The sequence below is a fragment of the Hyaena hyaena genome, unplaced genomic scaffold, assembly GCF_003009895.1.
Source record: "Hyaena hyaena isolate Hyena2069 unplaced genomic scaffold, ASM300989v1 scaffold_51, whole genome shotgun sequence".
In the NCBI taxonomy this organism is placed as follows: Eukaryota; Metazoa; Chordata; class Mammalia; order Carnivora; family Hyaenidae; genus Hyaena; species Hyaena hyaena.
The window spans coordinates 2,040,368-2,053,908 of record NW_024080683.1 but is presented as its reverse complement, the minus strand read 5'-3'; the positions used below and the strand labels follow the sequence as shown (position 1 = coordinate 2,053,908).

At 45.2% G+C, this 13,541-nt stretch overlaps 1 protein-coding gene across 2 annotated transcripts in view; it reads left to right on the top strand.

Annotated features, from left to right (window-relative positions):
- PUM3 (pumilio RNA binding family member 3) overlaps window positions 1–13,541 on the top strand; it is a 50,625-nt gene that overhangs the window by 10,546 nt on the left and 26,538 nt on the right. For both annotated transcript variants that reach the window (XM_039230853.1, XM_039230852.1), the window contains 7 exons: window positions 2,102–2,237; window positions 2,836–2,911; window positions 7,391–7,484; window positions 7,748–7,814; window positions 9,149–9,323; window positions 10,231–10,334; window positions 11,597–11,675. In XM_039230853.1, the coding sequence (XP_039086784.1) occupies window positions 2,102–2,237; window positions 2,836–2,911; window positions 7,391–7,484; window positions 7,748–7,814; window positions 9,149–9,323; window positions 10,231–10,334; window positions 11,597–11,675 (731 nt within the window). The remainder of the gene's footprint in view (window positions 1–2,101; window positions 2,238–2,835; window positions 2,912–7,390; window positions 7,485–7,747; window positions 7,815–9,148; window positions 9,324–10,230; window positions 10,335–11,596; window positions 11,676–13,541) is intronic.

Sequence of the window (13,541 nt, the reverse complement as noted above, 5' to 3'; positions counted from 1 at the left end):
GGGAGGGACGGGGAGGGGGGAGGGAGGACCGCTCACGGGGGGGCGGAGGGGGGGAGGACCGTTCACGGGGGGGAGGGAGGACCACTCACGGGGGGGCGGGGAGGGGGGACGACCGTTGGGGGGGACGGGGAGGGGGGGAGGACCGCTCACGCGGAGGGGGGAGGGGGGAGGATCGCTCACGGGGGGGGGACGGAGAGGGGGGAGGACCGTTCACGGGGGGGATGGGGAGGGGGGGAGGACTGGTCGCGGGGGGTGACGGGGAGGTGTGGACAGAGGAAGGGAAGATCCCATTGTTACTCCTTGGGCTGGCAGGATCCTTTTATGCTCCAGCACCTGTGTTCCTCTCTATCCCTGTCTCTTCATCCTCTTCCACCTCCCCCGTCCCACCCCCAGTTGCTCTTTCTCGGAGCTTCTCTAATGAGAGTCTCGTTTCCCTGTGAGATGTCTCGCCACTGTGTGTTAAACACGGTGCCTTCCCACGTGAGCACCTGTCCGGCCGTAGCCCTGGTTACTCGTGCTGTGGGACGTCCCCTCCTGACCCTGATTTGATTTTCTCATGCTTTCATGTCAGCACAGGCGGGGCCCTGGGTACTAGAGATCCCCAAGTTGTCTCCTACCGCAGCCTAGCGTGGCAGATGTCAAGGGCACCCCGAGGTTTCTGGACTTAACATGCGCTCTGGGTCAATCCTTGCCTCCTCCCGTGTAGTGCATGAAGCCCTAATGTGAATAGGAAATGTGTCCTCTCTTTCTGGTAATCTCTGATTCCCAGCCAGGGAACAAGGAAGTAAACAGTAAAGGAAATAATTAAATACACTGTAGTGAATTGTACCGCAGTTGGGCTGTTAAAAATTATGTTGTTGGGAAATAATTTTGTTTCATGGAAGAATACTTACAGTGTAATGTTTAAGCGAAGCAGTAAGATCCTGAGTTTTTAAAGATGAATATAAAACAGGCATAGGGAAATGGCAAGAAGATAAAAAGTTACTAGTTACAGTAGGTTTTGTGGGGATAGAATGTTGCTGCGTTTTCCAGGTGTTCTGTAATGAATGCACTTTCTAATACGAGAAGGGGAGAGGTTTAGAAGTCAGTAATTCTCCAGAGGGTTCTTTACAAGACACTCCCGTAAATAATTCCCATTTTATTAAGTTGTTCTTTGTTAGGCCTCATTGGGTTTTTTGAGTCAGTTGATAATGTCCTTAGATTTTGAAGGGGAAAAAAAATACTAGTAGTAAGATACAAGACTTCCAGAGCATTATTGCAGGGAAGACAGACATTTTGGTCATGCCTAGCCGTGGAGGTGTGAGAAGGGCCGCTCGGCTTCAGCATGGCTCTACACTTGGGATTCGCCTCAGCTTGGACAAGGAGTGGACCTACTTAGCGCCGTGTTTCCCTGATGTGAAAAAGGACCTGTGAATAGTACCCACCTCACAGGGTCTTTGTAAAAGTTAAAGGATCTGTAACAAGCCTCGGAGTACTGACAGTGTTCATACTTTCCCCCCCGTTTTAGATTGGACTACATTTTGTTTCCATTAAGAACTGATTATACCTGAAGTCCAATGGCTGATTTTTAAAAAATTTTTTAAATGTTTATTTAGTTTTGGGAGACAGAGAGACAGAGTGCAAGCAGGGGAGGAGCAGAGAGAGAGAGAGAGGGAGACAGAATCCGAAGCAGCTCCAGGCTCTGAGCTGTCAGCACAGAGGCCGACGCGGGGCTCGAACCCACGAAGCTTGGGATCATGACCTGGGCCAAAGTTGGACGCTTTAACCGACTGAGCTACCCAGGCACCCCTGTGACGTCTTAAAGTAGAATTTGTATTTTACAATTGAAAAAGATGCTTAACACTTTTCAGTTGCTTTTACAATCCTTTTAATTTTGTTTTTTCCTGACTGAGTGGTTGGTTGATTCTAACCAAATTTGAAATGTATAAACTGCTCAGAAAATGAAAGAAAGTGTAAGTTTACAGTGAACGATGTTTATCCCTTTTTAGTTTTTACAAGGAGTGTTGATCCTGGTAAGTGATTGCCCTGTGTACCCAGTTTGTTCTGGTTTGTGGCCCTCAGAACGTTACATATAATTGACAGTCATTTCTGTTCTGACTAGAATCAGCAGCCAAGAAACCCAAGTGGGATGACTTCAAAAGGAAGAAGAAAGAACTGAAACAAAGCAGACAGCTCAGCGATAAAACCAACTATGATGTCGTCGTTCGCGCAAAGCAGATTTGGGAGGTCTTACGAAGGTAATGCTCCCTGATGGCATCTTCGTTAGCGCCTCGGAGAGGTTGGAGGGGTGTGGGCGCCCCTCATCCGTAGCGAGATGTCCTGAGGCGGACTGCACGCACTTGGGTGATGCAGGGAGGACCCAGCACTCCAGTAGAGGCATCGGTATCGGAGGTCATCCCACACTCGACGTGTGTGGGGCCCATAGGGTGGTGTCAGATATGTTTATGAAAATACATGAGCATTAAAATGGGTTGGAAATTTCTTCCTGGGAGAGTTCTGAGAAAATGAAGGACAATTTCTTATGGGCTGCGTTTTGAGATACTTAAGTCTTTGGTCTCTCAAACTTGTTTTATTATTTCCTTGACATTTGAGGTTTGGGCTGTGAAGATTTAAATTGATGCATAAAATGATACCTTGTGAGATGAGTTCTTGTCTTTGAGAAAATTACTTTTCTCCGGCTGCTGGAATAGTAATTTGACGTTGGAGGCTCGCTGCCTCCGAAGAGAAAATCCCTCTAGCCGGGCAAACATACTCTGGTATGGTTTTTGCTTTCTTGTGTTGGAAATAACGTCTTTGCTTAAGCTATGTTTCCTCCTTCTTTATTCTCATTTATAGAAAAGACTGTGACAAAGAAAAGAGAGTCAAGTTGATGGGTGATTTGCAGAAGCTGATCCAAGGGAAAATTAAAACAGTAAGTAGGCAGCCTCGTAGTGGCATCTGTAACAACTGAGGCCTGCCCGCTGTCAGTAAAAGCTGGCTGACCATTCACGACAGGCACAGTTGTGGTTGTAAATGTATTTGGCTCCAAATTTCAAATACCTTTTATAGTACCGACTAAATAAAACCTTTCGTAGTGAGGGACCTTACTCCTGGGGAGTTATCAAAATATCAATGATCTGTCCATGTCATTCTTTAAAAATTTACTTGTAAGTCAGTGCTCTTCAAAGTTACCTGAGGAGTATATATGATGTGTTAGAATAGCCTGCTCCGAACTCTCTATGATCTCATATATTCTAAATTCCTGACTCTTGAATACATGATATAATCAGATGAGCACTTGCTTGCTGTTAGAAGCATCATACAGGGATCTTTAAAATATAGAAGTAGGGGTGTTCTAACCTAATTCTTGTTGTTGCCGTTTCACTGCGTTTTATAATTAGTGTCTGCCGACGCTAAGACATCTGACTCCAGGGCTCTGGGGACCCCAGGGGGACAATCTTTTTTTCTTTTTTCCTTAAATAGTTTATTGTCAAGTTGGTTTCCATATAACACCCAGTGCTCATCCCAACAAGTGCCCTCCTCCATGCCCATCACCCCCCTCCCCCATCTGCCCTCAGTTTGTTCTCGGCATTCAAGAGTCTCTCATGGTTTGCCTCCCTCCCTCTCCCCCACTATTTCCCCCCTTCTTCTTCCATGGTCCTCTGTTAAGTTCCTCCTAATCCTCCTATACGTGCAAACATATGATATTTGTCCTTCTCTGCCTGACCTATTTCGCTCAGCATAACACCCTCAAGGTCCATCCATGTTGCTACACGTGGCCAGATGTCATTCTTTCTCATTGCCATGTAGTATTCCATCGTATAGATAAACCACATCTTTTTGATCCATTCGTCCGTTGATGGACACTTAGGCTCTTTCCGTGTTTTGGCTATTATTGAGAGTGCTGCTGTGAACATTGGGGCACATGTGCTCCTATGCATCAGCACCCCTGTGCCCCTTGGGTAAATTCCTAGCAGTGCTATTGCTGGGTCATAGGGGAGTTCTAGTGTTAAGTTTTTGAAGAACCTCCACACTGTTTTCCAGAGGGGGTGCACCAGTTTACAGACCCACCAACAGTGTAGGAGGGTGCCCGTGTCTCCACATCCTCGCCAGCATCTGGAGTCCTCTGATTTGCTCATTTTAGCCACTCTGACTGGCGTGAGGTGGTATCTCAGTGTGGTTTTGATTTGTCTTTCTCTGATGATGAGGGACGCTGAGCATCGTTTCATGTGTCTGTTGGCCATCTGGATGTCCTCTTTGGAGAAGTGTCTGTTCATATCTTCTGCCCATTTCTTTACCGGGTTGTTTGTTTTTCCGGCATGGAGTTTGGGGAGTTCCTTATAGATTTTGGATACTAGCCTTTTATCTGATACGTCATTTGCAACTATCTTTTCCCATTCCGTTGGTTGCCTATTCGTTTTATGGATTGTTTCTTTTGCTGTGCAGAAGCTTTATATCTTGATGAGGTCCCAATAGTTCATTTTTGCTCTTGATTCCCCTGGGAATGTGTCAAGTAAGAAATTGCTGTGGTGGAGGTCAAGGAGGTTTTTTCCTGCTTTCTCTTCTAGGGTGTTGATGGTTTCCTGTCTCATATTCAGGTTCTTTATCCATTTTGAGTTTATTTTTGTGAATGGTGTGAGAAAATGATGTAGTTTCATTCTTCTGCATGTTGCCGTCCAGTTCTCCCAGCACCATCTGTTAAAGAGGCTGTCTTTTTTCCATTGGACACTCTTTCCTGCTTTGTCAAAGATTAGTTGGCTGTATACTTTTGGGTCCACTTCTGAGTTCTCTATTCTAGTCCATTGGTCTATGTGTCTGTTTCTATGCCAATACCGTACTGTCTTGATGATGACAGCTTTGTAGTAGAGGCTAAAGTCTGAGATGGTGATGCCTCCCGATTTGGTTTTCTTCTTCAATGTTACTTTGGCTATTCGGGGTCTTTTGTGGTTCCATACAAATTTTAGGATAGTTTGTTCTAGCTTTGAGAATGCTGGTGCAATTTTGATTGGGATTGAATTGAATGTGTAGATTGCTTTGGGTAGTAATGACATTTTAGCAATATTTATTCTTCCCACCCATGAGCATGGAATGTTTTTCCATTTCTTTGTGTCTTCTTCAATTTCCTTCATAAGTTCTCTATAGTTTTCAGCATACAGATCCCGGGACGGATAGTCTTTGCCACACTGCAGACGTAGGGCTAAGCAGAGGCTGTCATGTGGTGTGGAGGAATGTCTCAAAATGAGTAACTTCCTGGCCGCTGCTTTCTTACAAATGCAGCAAGAAAGATCCTTTTAGGATAAAACTTATCCTCAGCTCCAGGAGTAATCTCTTGTCCTGGATTTATAAGTATTTTACACTCAGGATCCTTCCCCAGCCGCCCTCGTGCTAATACTGCACAGCCTTGGCTGTAAGTGTGGTGTTCATACCCTCACTCTGCTGCTTAAAGTGTGTGTGCCTTTCGGAGGGATGCAACTATGCGTTGCTGATGACTGTGTGCTGAGGGCGATGCTCGCAATTGCGTGCTTAGTCTCCTTTAATGTCTTCATCCGTGATGGATATTTCTGCCTCTGGGATTCGAAGAGGTTCAGTTTTGTCCCCAGGATCACAGGGGTGGGTAGGACATTCCTTAACTTTTCATAAACTTGCCTCTCTCACCTATAAAGTGGAAATCACAGCACACTCTTGGGGTTGCTTCAGGGTCTCAATGGGAAAAATAAACTTAGAGCATCAGTATTGCTTGTAGAGTAAGTAATCCATATGTGCACAAAATTTTTTTAAACTTTAAAAATTTTGTTTTTAGTTTTATTAAAAATCTCTACAAATCTCCATTAAGGAAATTCTTCTGAAATGCAGAGCTTTGATGGAGGTCTACTTTCATCTTCTGACTTGTTGGAACTAAAGAATTTTACAGCCAGAATGAGCAACAAATAATAAGCACTGTTGGGGCGTCTGGGTGGCTTAGTCGGTTAAGCGTCCGACTTTCGCTTACGTCATGATCTCGCGGTTCGTGGGTTCGAGCCCCGCGTCGGGCTCTGTGCTGACTGCCAGCTCAGAGCCTGGAGCCTGTTTCAGTCTGTGACTCCTTCTCTCTCTGACCTTCCCCTGCTCACGCTGTCTCTCTCTCTCTCCTAGAAATAAATAAAACATTTAAAAAAAAAAAGCACTATTAAAGTGTTTATTATTCGCGGGGCGCCTGGGTAGCTCAGTTGGTTAAGCGTCTGACTTCAGCTCAGGTCATGATCTCGTGGTTCGTGAGTTTGAGCCCCGCATCAGGTTCTGTGCTGACAGCTCAGAGCCTGGAACCTGCTTCGGATTCTGTGTCTCCCTCTCTCTCTGCCCCTCCCCTGCTTGTATGTGCTTTCTCTCTCATTCATTCTCTCTCTCTCTCTCTCTCTCTCTCTCTCTCAAAAACAAACATTAAAATAAATAAATAAGATTAAAGTAGGCTTGTAACATGGCCTAGTAAAGAATAATTTTGCATAAGTCATTATTTATGGTTACTGCTGTAGAAAATTGATCAACGAGTCCTACGGCGAGGATCTGATTTATCCACAAGTTGTGAGGTGGGAGGGGTGGTGGTATTTGAAATACAGCAACTTCTTAGGGCACCTGGGTGGCTCAGCCAGTTAAGTGTCTGACTCTTGTTTTGGGTCAGGTCATGATCTCACGGTTTGTGAGTTCGAGACTTGTGTTGGGCTCTGTGCTGACAGTGCAGAGCCTGCTTGGCATTCTCTCTCCTCTCTCTGCTTTGTCTGCCCTCTCTCAAAATAAATAAATAAACAAAATGAAATGCAACAACTTTTCTAGAAATAAAATAGATAAACGGTCAGGGATTATAATAAAAATAATAAAGGGATATTAATTAATTAATTAATTAATAAAAAAAATAAAGGGATTAGCTATTAATTGCCAAAGCGTGAATGTCTGTATAGTTATATTTACTCGTGTAGCAAGGCTTTCAGGTCTTCTCCCTATACGTTAGGGCACCAAGGCCAAACTTTCTTGGGTTGCTTATATGAACAAACAAACAGAATTAGAGAATAATAAAATTTTTGAATTGGAAAATTTCCCTTAGGCAAAGTAACTTTCAGAGCAATGAGAAATAACAGTATGTATAACCATTACAGAGGTTTGGTTAGGTTTGCTTTGTTTTTAATTCTCATGATAGGAATCTTGCAAGATGTTAGAGCTGTCCCAGTGTCGCACGGTAAGCGGCAGAACCAAAGAATGGCATTTTGTACAGTTAAGGCCAGCATTTCTACTCCCGAGTAACATAGGCTTGATTTTATCCGTGAAGACCCTCCCTCTTTCGGGGCACGGAATTCTCAAAGAAGTAGCAACGAAACAAGCGCCGTGATAGAACTAGAACTCTTCAGAGAGGATCTGACAGCCCAAACTGTCTTCACTGCAGATGGCGTTTGCTCACGATTCAACTCGTGTGATCCAGTGTTACATCCAGTTTGGTAACGACGAGCAGCGCAAACAGGCTTTTGAGGAGCTGCGAGGTACGTCTCCCCGGTGGTAGACTCACCGTGACCCTTTATAATGAGTCACTTTTTCTCTTGACCTACCTCGGACTGCCCTGGAAAGTCCTCGTTGCCAAGGGAGAGCAGTGTGTTCTCTGCAGGGCCTTTTTTTGTTTTTATGGGTTCTTTACGCGGGCCGAGTAGGAGAGTTGCGCTCCCAGGACTGTGTGTGTACACGGCTCTCTGTTACTGGAGGGCCGAAGCGAGCGTGTCGCATCATGGTAATATATTTTGTTTTGCAGATGATTTCGTCCAGTTGAGTAAAGCTAAATATTCCAGAAATATAGTTAAGAAATTTCTCATGTATGGGTAAGTTTTTATTTATAATATATTGTTGTTAGTTAAAAAAAAAGTTTTTTTTTTAATGTTTATTTTTGAGAGAGAGACAGACAGAGTGTAAGCAGGGGAGGAGTGGAGTGAAAGGGAAGACACAGAATCCGAAGCAGCTCCAGGCTCTGAGCTGTCAGCACAGAGCCTGACGCCGGGCTCGAACCCACAGACCTTGAGATCATGACCTGAGCTGAAGTCAGACACTCAGCCAACTGAGCCACCCAAGTGCCCCATCATTACTTTTTTAAAGATCTGGATGGCACCTGGGCACTTGGTCTGGGTCATAGTCACTAGCCCTGGGCAGATACTCGTTGAGTTGCTGGGGAGTTTGGTCTGAGAACAATGATCCTGGTCACGTAAATGAGGATACTGCCTTCACCACTCTTAGATTTTGACGTCCTGGAAGAAGAGAAGTAGAATGATCAATTTACCACTCGTTACCCTTATGTAGAAGGTGCAGGGCTGGGAGGAGCAGGTGCGGAGGCCCGGCAGGCGTAGGTGAGGGAACGTTCGGGTGGAAAGGTGTCCTGCACCAGCTGGAATTGCTTCTTGACTGGACTTGTCCATTTGAACGAAATGTGCCCCGATGTGTGAACCGTAGAAAAGTTCAGTTTGCAGAATTTTCAAAAAACGGGTTTCTGACTGTAATTGTCAGCTACCCGAGTATGTTAGGATGTAATGTAAAGACTTGTTAAGAAGTCCTTTCTTTTTTTTTTTTTAAGTTTATTTATTTATTTTGAGAGAGACAACATAGTGGGGAGGGGCAGAGAACGAGAGGGAGGGAATCCCAAGCAGGCTTGAACCCACGAAGCCATGAGATCATGACCTGAATCAAAACTTAAGAGTCCGATGCTTAACTGACTCAGCCACCCAGGCGCCCCAAAGTCCTGTTTCCCTTCTTTCACCTTCCCTTTCTGTCTGTCTCCCCTGCTTGTTCACGCTGAACAGTTTAATACGGGGTCCTGGCGCTGGGAACACAGAGCTGGCCACCGTTCTCTGCGCATTTAAGTCATTCAGGTCTCCCCTCAGCCGTGTCCTCTCGGTGACGTGACCGAAGAAGCCGAGTCACAGAATTCAGGAGCTCGCTCAGGAGCTCTCAGCTGCTCGGCAGTCAGGCCTCGGGCGCCTGTTGCAGGCTGGCTCCTGAGTGAGCTGGCGGGCGGTGGGGGGACGGGGGGGGGGGTGCTGACTCTCCCCGCCAGGTCTCCCCCTCCTGGTGGGCCACCGCGCACAGTGATGGGCCGGTTTCAGGAGAAGTTGGGTTTTGTGACCGCCCTGCTCTCACTGCTGCTGTCTCGCCTCCTTGGGGCCAGGAGCAAGCCGCAGACCGCGGAGATCATGAGAAGCTTCAGAGGGCACGTGCGGAAGCTGCTGCGGCACGCGGAGGCGTCCGCCGTCGTGGAGTACGCCTACAACGACAGGGCCGTCCTGGAGCAGAGGAACATGCTGACCGAGGAGCTCTACGGGAACACCTTCCAGCTCTACAAGGTGGCGTTCCAGAACGTTCCTGCTGACGCTGTTACTTCTCCGTGGGCTCTTCCCGACCTTCCAGCGCCCTGTTCTCAGAATGTATTTTTGCTTTGTCTGGTCCGCTAAGAGGTCTTTATTCCCTTGGATTATTTTCTCTCTGGCGTGATGAGCGACTGATCAGACTTACATTTCCCTTTCTCCTGGGGCACAATGTCTAAATCCCCTTTAAATTATACTGTGGTGTTCCTCTCTCCCGAGCGCTCCTTGTGATGCTTCAGTACAGCCGCTTCCAAGGGACTGAGGTAGAGAGAGGGCTCTTCGCAGCTGGCACCCCCAGCCGGCTCAGGCCCAGGGCCTCGGGCTCCCTGGAGCTGCCTTCTTGGTTTCTTTCTGCGTGCGGACTGTTCTTCTCCAGGTTATTTCTAGGGAGGAGGGGAGGAGAGAGAACCAGCCTTGGGCCCAGTACAGGGTCCAGTCAGATAGAGGCCAGTAAGGGGACTGAGACAATGCAGGGATCTGTTTCAGACCTTGGGACATAAATGTGCACATCTGTCTCCGGAGATTGCTTCCCCACCGTGAGGTTCAGCTTCTGGCTAGTTTCTGCTGTAGCCGGCACTGGAGGACTATCCATGGTGGCAAGAATCTGGGAGCTGACTACTTGATGCTTGTTGAAGTAGGTGCCAGGTGCCCGTTGGCTGGTTGAGCCTGCCTCTTGAAGTACATTGATGGTATAGAGTGTGAGCCAGAGAGCCAGCTTACTCCGCGAGTGTAATTACAGCGGGGCTTTCCTTACGTGACTATGGGAAATCTGAAATTTATATTGAGTTTATTTAAAATAACTATAAATGATTTTCTTTGCTGTGATGATGAAGAAACATTAAAATTACAGGGTTTGATTTTTTTTTTTTTCTTTTCCTCTTTACAGTCTGCAGACCACCCAACTCTGGACAAAGTATTACAGGTACAGCCAGAAAAACTAGAGCTTATCATGGATGAAATGAAGCAGATTCTAACTCCAATGGCCCAAAAGTAAGAAGCCAGCTCTTTTTGTGTTTTGTTAACAGATGGCATTCTGACTGATGGCATCTGAAATTTTTGCATCACCCTTACAGAGGGAGGGAAGATAGTTTCCCAAAGAGATCGTATTGTTTGAATCGGATCGGAAAACTCAGTTGCTCGGGCATGTGGCATCCTGGGAGTTGGTTCCGTAGTGTAGTGGTTAAGGCGTAGCCTTTGCGACCCACGCTGCCAGGGTGTGAAGCCTGGTGCGCCCCCACTCCCCCTCCCCGGGTCAGTTATTAAGTGTGCGGCATTGAATAACTCAACCTCTCTGTGCCTCAGTTTCCACATCTACAAGATTGGGATAATAGTAGTACATATTCCAAGGAGGGTTATGAAGGTTGAAGGGGTTAATGTTTCTAAAACACTCAGAAGCAGTGCTTTGCCCATGAAGGCAGCGTGTGCTTCCCAGCTGCGTAGACACTTGTCAGCTTGAGGTCTCTGGTGCCTTGATCATGAGCCTCCACCGTACGTGTGAATTCAGCAAGTGTCAAGCTAAGAAGCCTGATCAGTCAGGTGGCGTTGTGATCACTGATACCGTTTTGTTCTTGTCATGTTTTAATTGCACTAAAATTATTTTATGAAACTAAGCCTTGTGAAGGGTGCTTGACAGAAAGAAAATAGCTGTAAACATGGTTGCACGTAAGGATTTCTAATCACGTGTCCATTATTGGGTAAAGAAACGTAGATGTCCTTATTGCACGTGGTGGAGAGTTTTCAGAGGACGATTTCACCTTTGCTGTAGATACTAGAACTTTGTACTCTGGTTTTGGTTCTAGTGGAAGACACTAAAAGATTTTTACCATCTGAAAGTTTGTTGTTGTTTTTAATTCTGTTTATATTACTGAAAAGATGCACTCTGCCTTAGGACAGACTACATTTGGCTAAAACCATTTTGCTTGCTTTGGTTATTTAAAATTTTTTTTTTAATGTTTTATTTATTTTTGAGAGAGAGATAGAGACAGCGTGAGCAGAGGAGGGTCAGAGAGAGTGAGGGAGACACAGAATTAGAAGCAGGCTCCAGGCTCTGAGCTAGATGTCAGCACAGAGCCCGACGTGGGGCCCGAACCCACAAACCGTGAGATCATGACCTGAGCTGAAGTCACATGCTTAACCGACTGAGCCACCCAGGCGCCCTGCTTTGGTTATTTTAGCACAGCTGAGGTTACCTCTGTCTCTATTATTTCGGAGGCCAGCCTGACATAAGCTCTTTTCGTTTCCTGTCTTTTCAGGGAAGCTGTGATTAAGCACTCATTGGTGCATAAAGTATTCTTGGACTTTTTCACCTATGCACCCGCAAAGCTAAGATCAGTAAGTTCTTGCCTTTAGTTTTTAAGCCAAACGTAGAGGAAGAGCCACGTTAAAATGTAAAAACACTGCTTTAACATACATTGTCTTTTGGAAATTTTAAACAGAGTTGTTTCCTTATGTAGAGAAGATAAGGCACTATGCTCCCTTTGAGCAAGTTTCCTAATTCCCTTTAGATATCTGCCAGAAGACCGTTGAACTGACTGTAGTTTTATGGATTTTGTTGGGTTTTTATATTTTAATTATAAGCCAGCTACTGTCCTCCTGCTAACCACACTGAAAACTAACAGGTACTTGGCATTCAAGTACTTTGAAGCGCACCTGTGCTGATACAAAAATCATGTCGACGTTAAAAGGCTAGGGGGGTCCTCAGTAAAACTAAATGGACTGTGAGAAACTGGACCTTATATGATAGAAGGGAAGGAATAGAGAGGGAAGGTAATTCGTACTGCCCTTCAGGTCAGAAATGGGAATACAAATGAGAATTCATCATTTGCTCTCCTGAACTTTGCTTGCCTCATCACACTGTGAACTCATTGCCCGTCTGTCCTCATTTTATTAGTAAGAGGTAACTAAAATAATGACCCTGACTGCTTTTTAACAAATGTGCCGGATTAAGCATTCGTAGGAATTTTGACCCTCTCACCACTGGCATTGAGCAGAGAATTTTCCAAGAGTAAGCTGCTCACCTCAGTTTGTGGTTCAGCAATTACAGCAGGTGCCATTGCCCTTCTGGGGATTTCTCTCTCTTTTCTGCAGAGCACCGTATCTCACAGTCCTGGATTTCTTAAGGTGGAACTGTACTTTGAGAAATGAGAATATGAGCCCTGGAATATATTCAGTGGTGGGAAGTCTTTGTTATTACTATTAACTTCAGTGTTGACTGTATTGATAACAACACCAGTGGGAACGTAGTGTGAATGTACTGTAATGAGATGTATCTTCCCTGGCCTTGGCGTTCACTCTCCAGCTGGGTAGCTTTGATAGCTTTGAATAGATTCCTGAGTTTAGATCTGTAAGCTGAGCGCTGTATTTCCGAGACCCAGCCTGGGATAAGATTACAAAATCGGGAGGGGGGGGGGGGTCTCTTTCTTGGCCAGAGACTTTGTCTATATTTTATTTATTTAGTATACATTTTTAAGTCGGGAATGGACTAACGTGGAGCCTAGCAGAACTGTCAGATCTGGTTTACACCTATGTGTTAGACTTCCCGGATGTAGTTAAGAGCTTATGTACATTGACCATGCAGAAAGATTAAAAATAAGCTAAGTCACCTTGTAAGAAATCAATGATTGGGATTTTCCTAAAGGGGGTCGTTGATAAATGAGGACCTAGTCTAACAGGCTAATTATTCTTAGGGAAATGTTAGTTAAGTGTTTTTACAGTGAATTATTAAAATGATTTCTAGAAGTAATCAATCCAGTGACAGACTGAAAAAGAGAAACTTTTGCAGCCAAAATTATCGTTTTATTTTCTGCTCGTTACACACATGGCTGTTTTAGGGAAGAATATTGTATTTAGCTTAGCTGGCTTTACTCTTAAGAACTCCCTTCTCCATCTACAGCCACTTGGTAGCTTCATTCTTCTTGAAAAGTCTTTTAAAATATACTACACACATACGTACTTTTCTCAGTAGATATTGGCAAAACTCCTCGGGTATCTTAATAGAAATTGCAGACTACCAGTATTCGCTGCTCTCAGGGGGCAAAAAAGATGGGTAGGAAAAGATTGTGTGTCTGCATGCATCTCTCCAAAATTAAAACTTAAATTGTTGGCTACCTCTACTCTGTTTGGTTCTCTGTGTTTAACTGGTCCTCAGTGGAAGATTTTAAAAAGGCAGGCGGAAACAATGAAATAAAGCCATGGTGG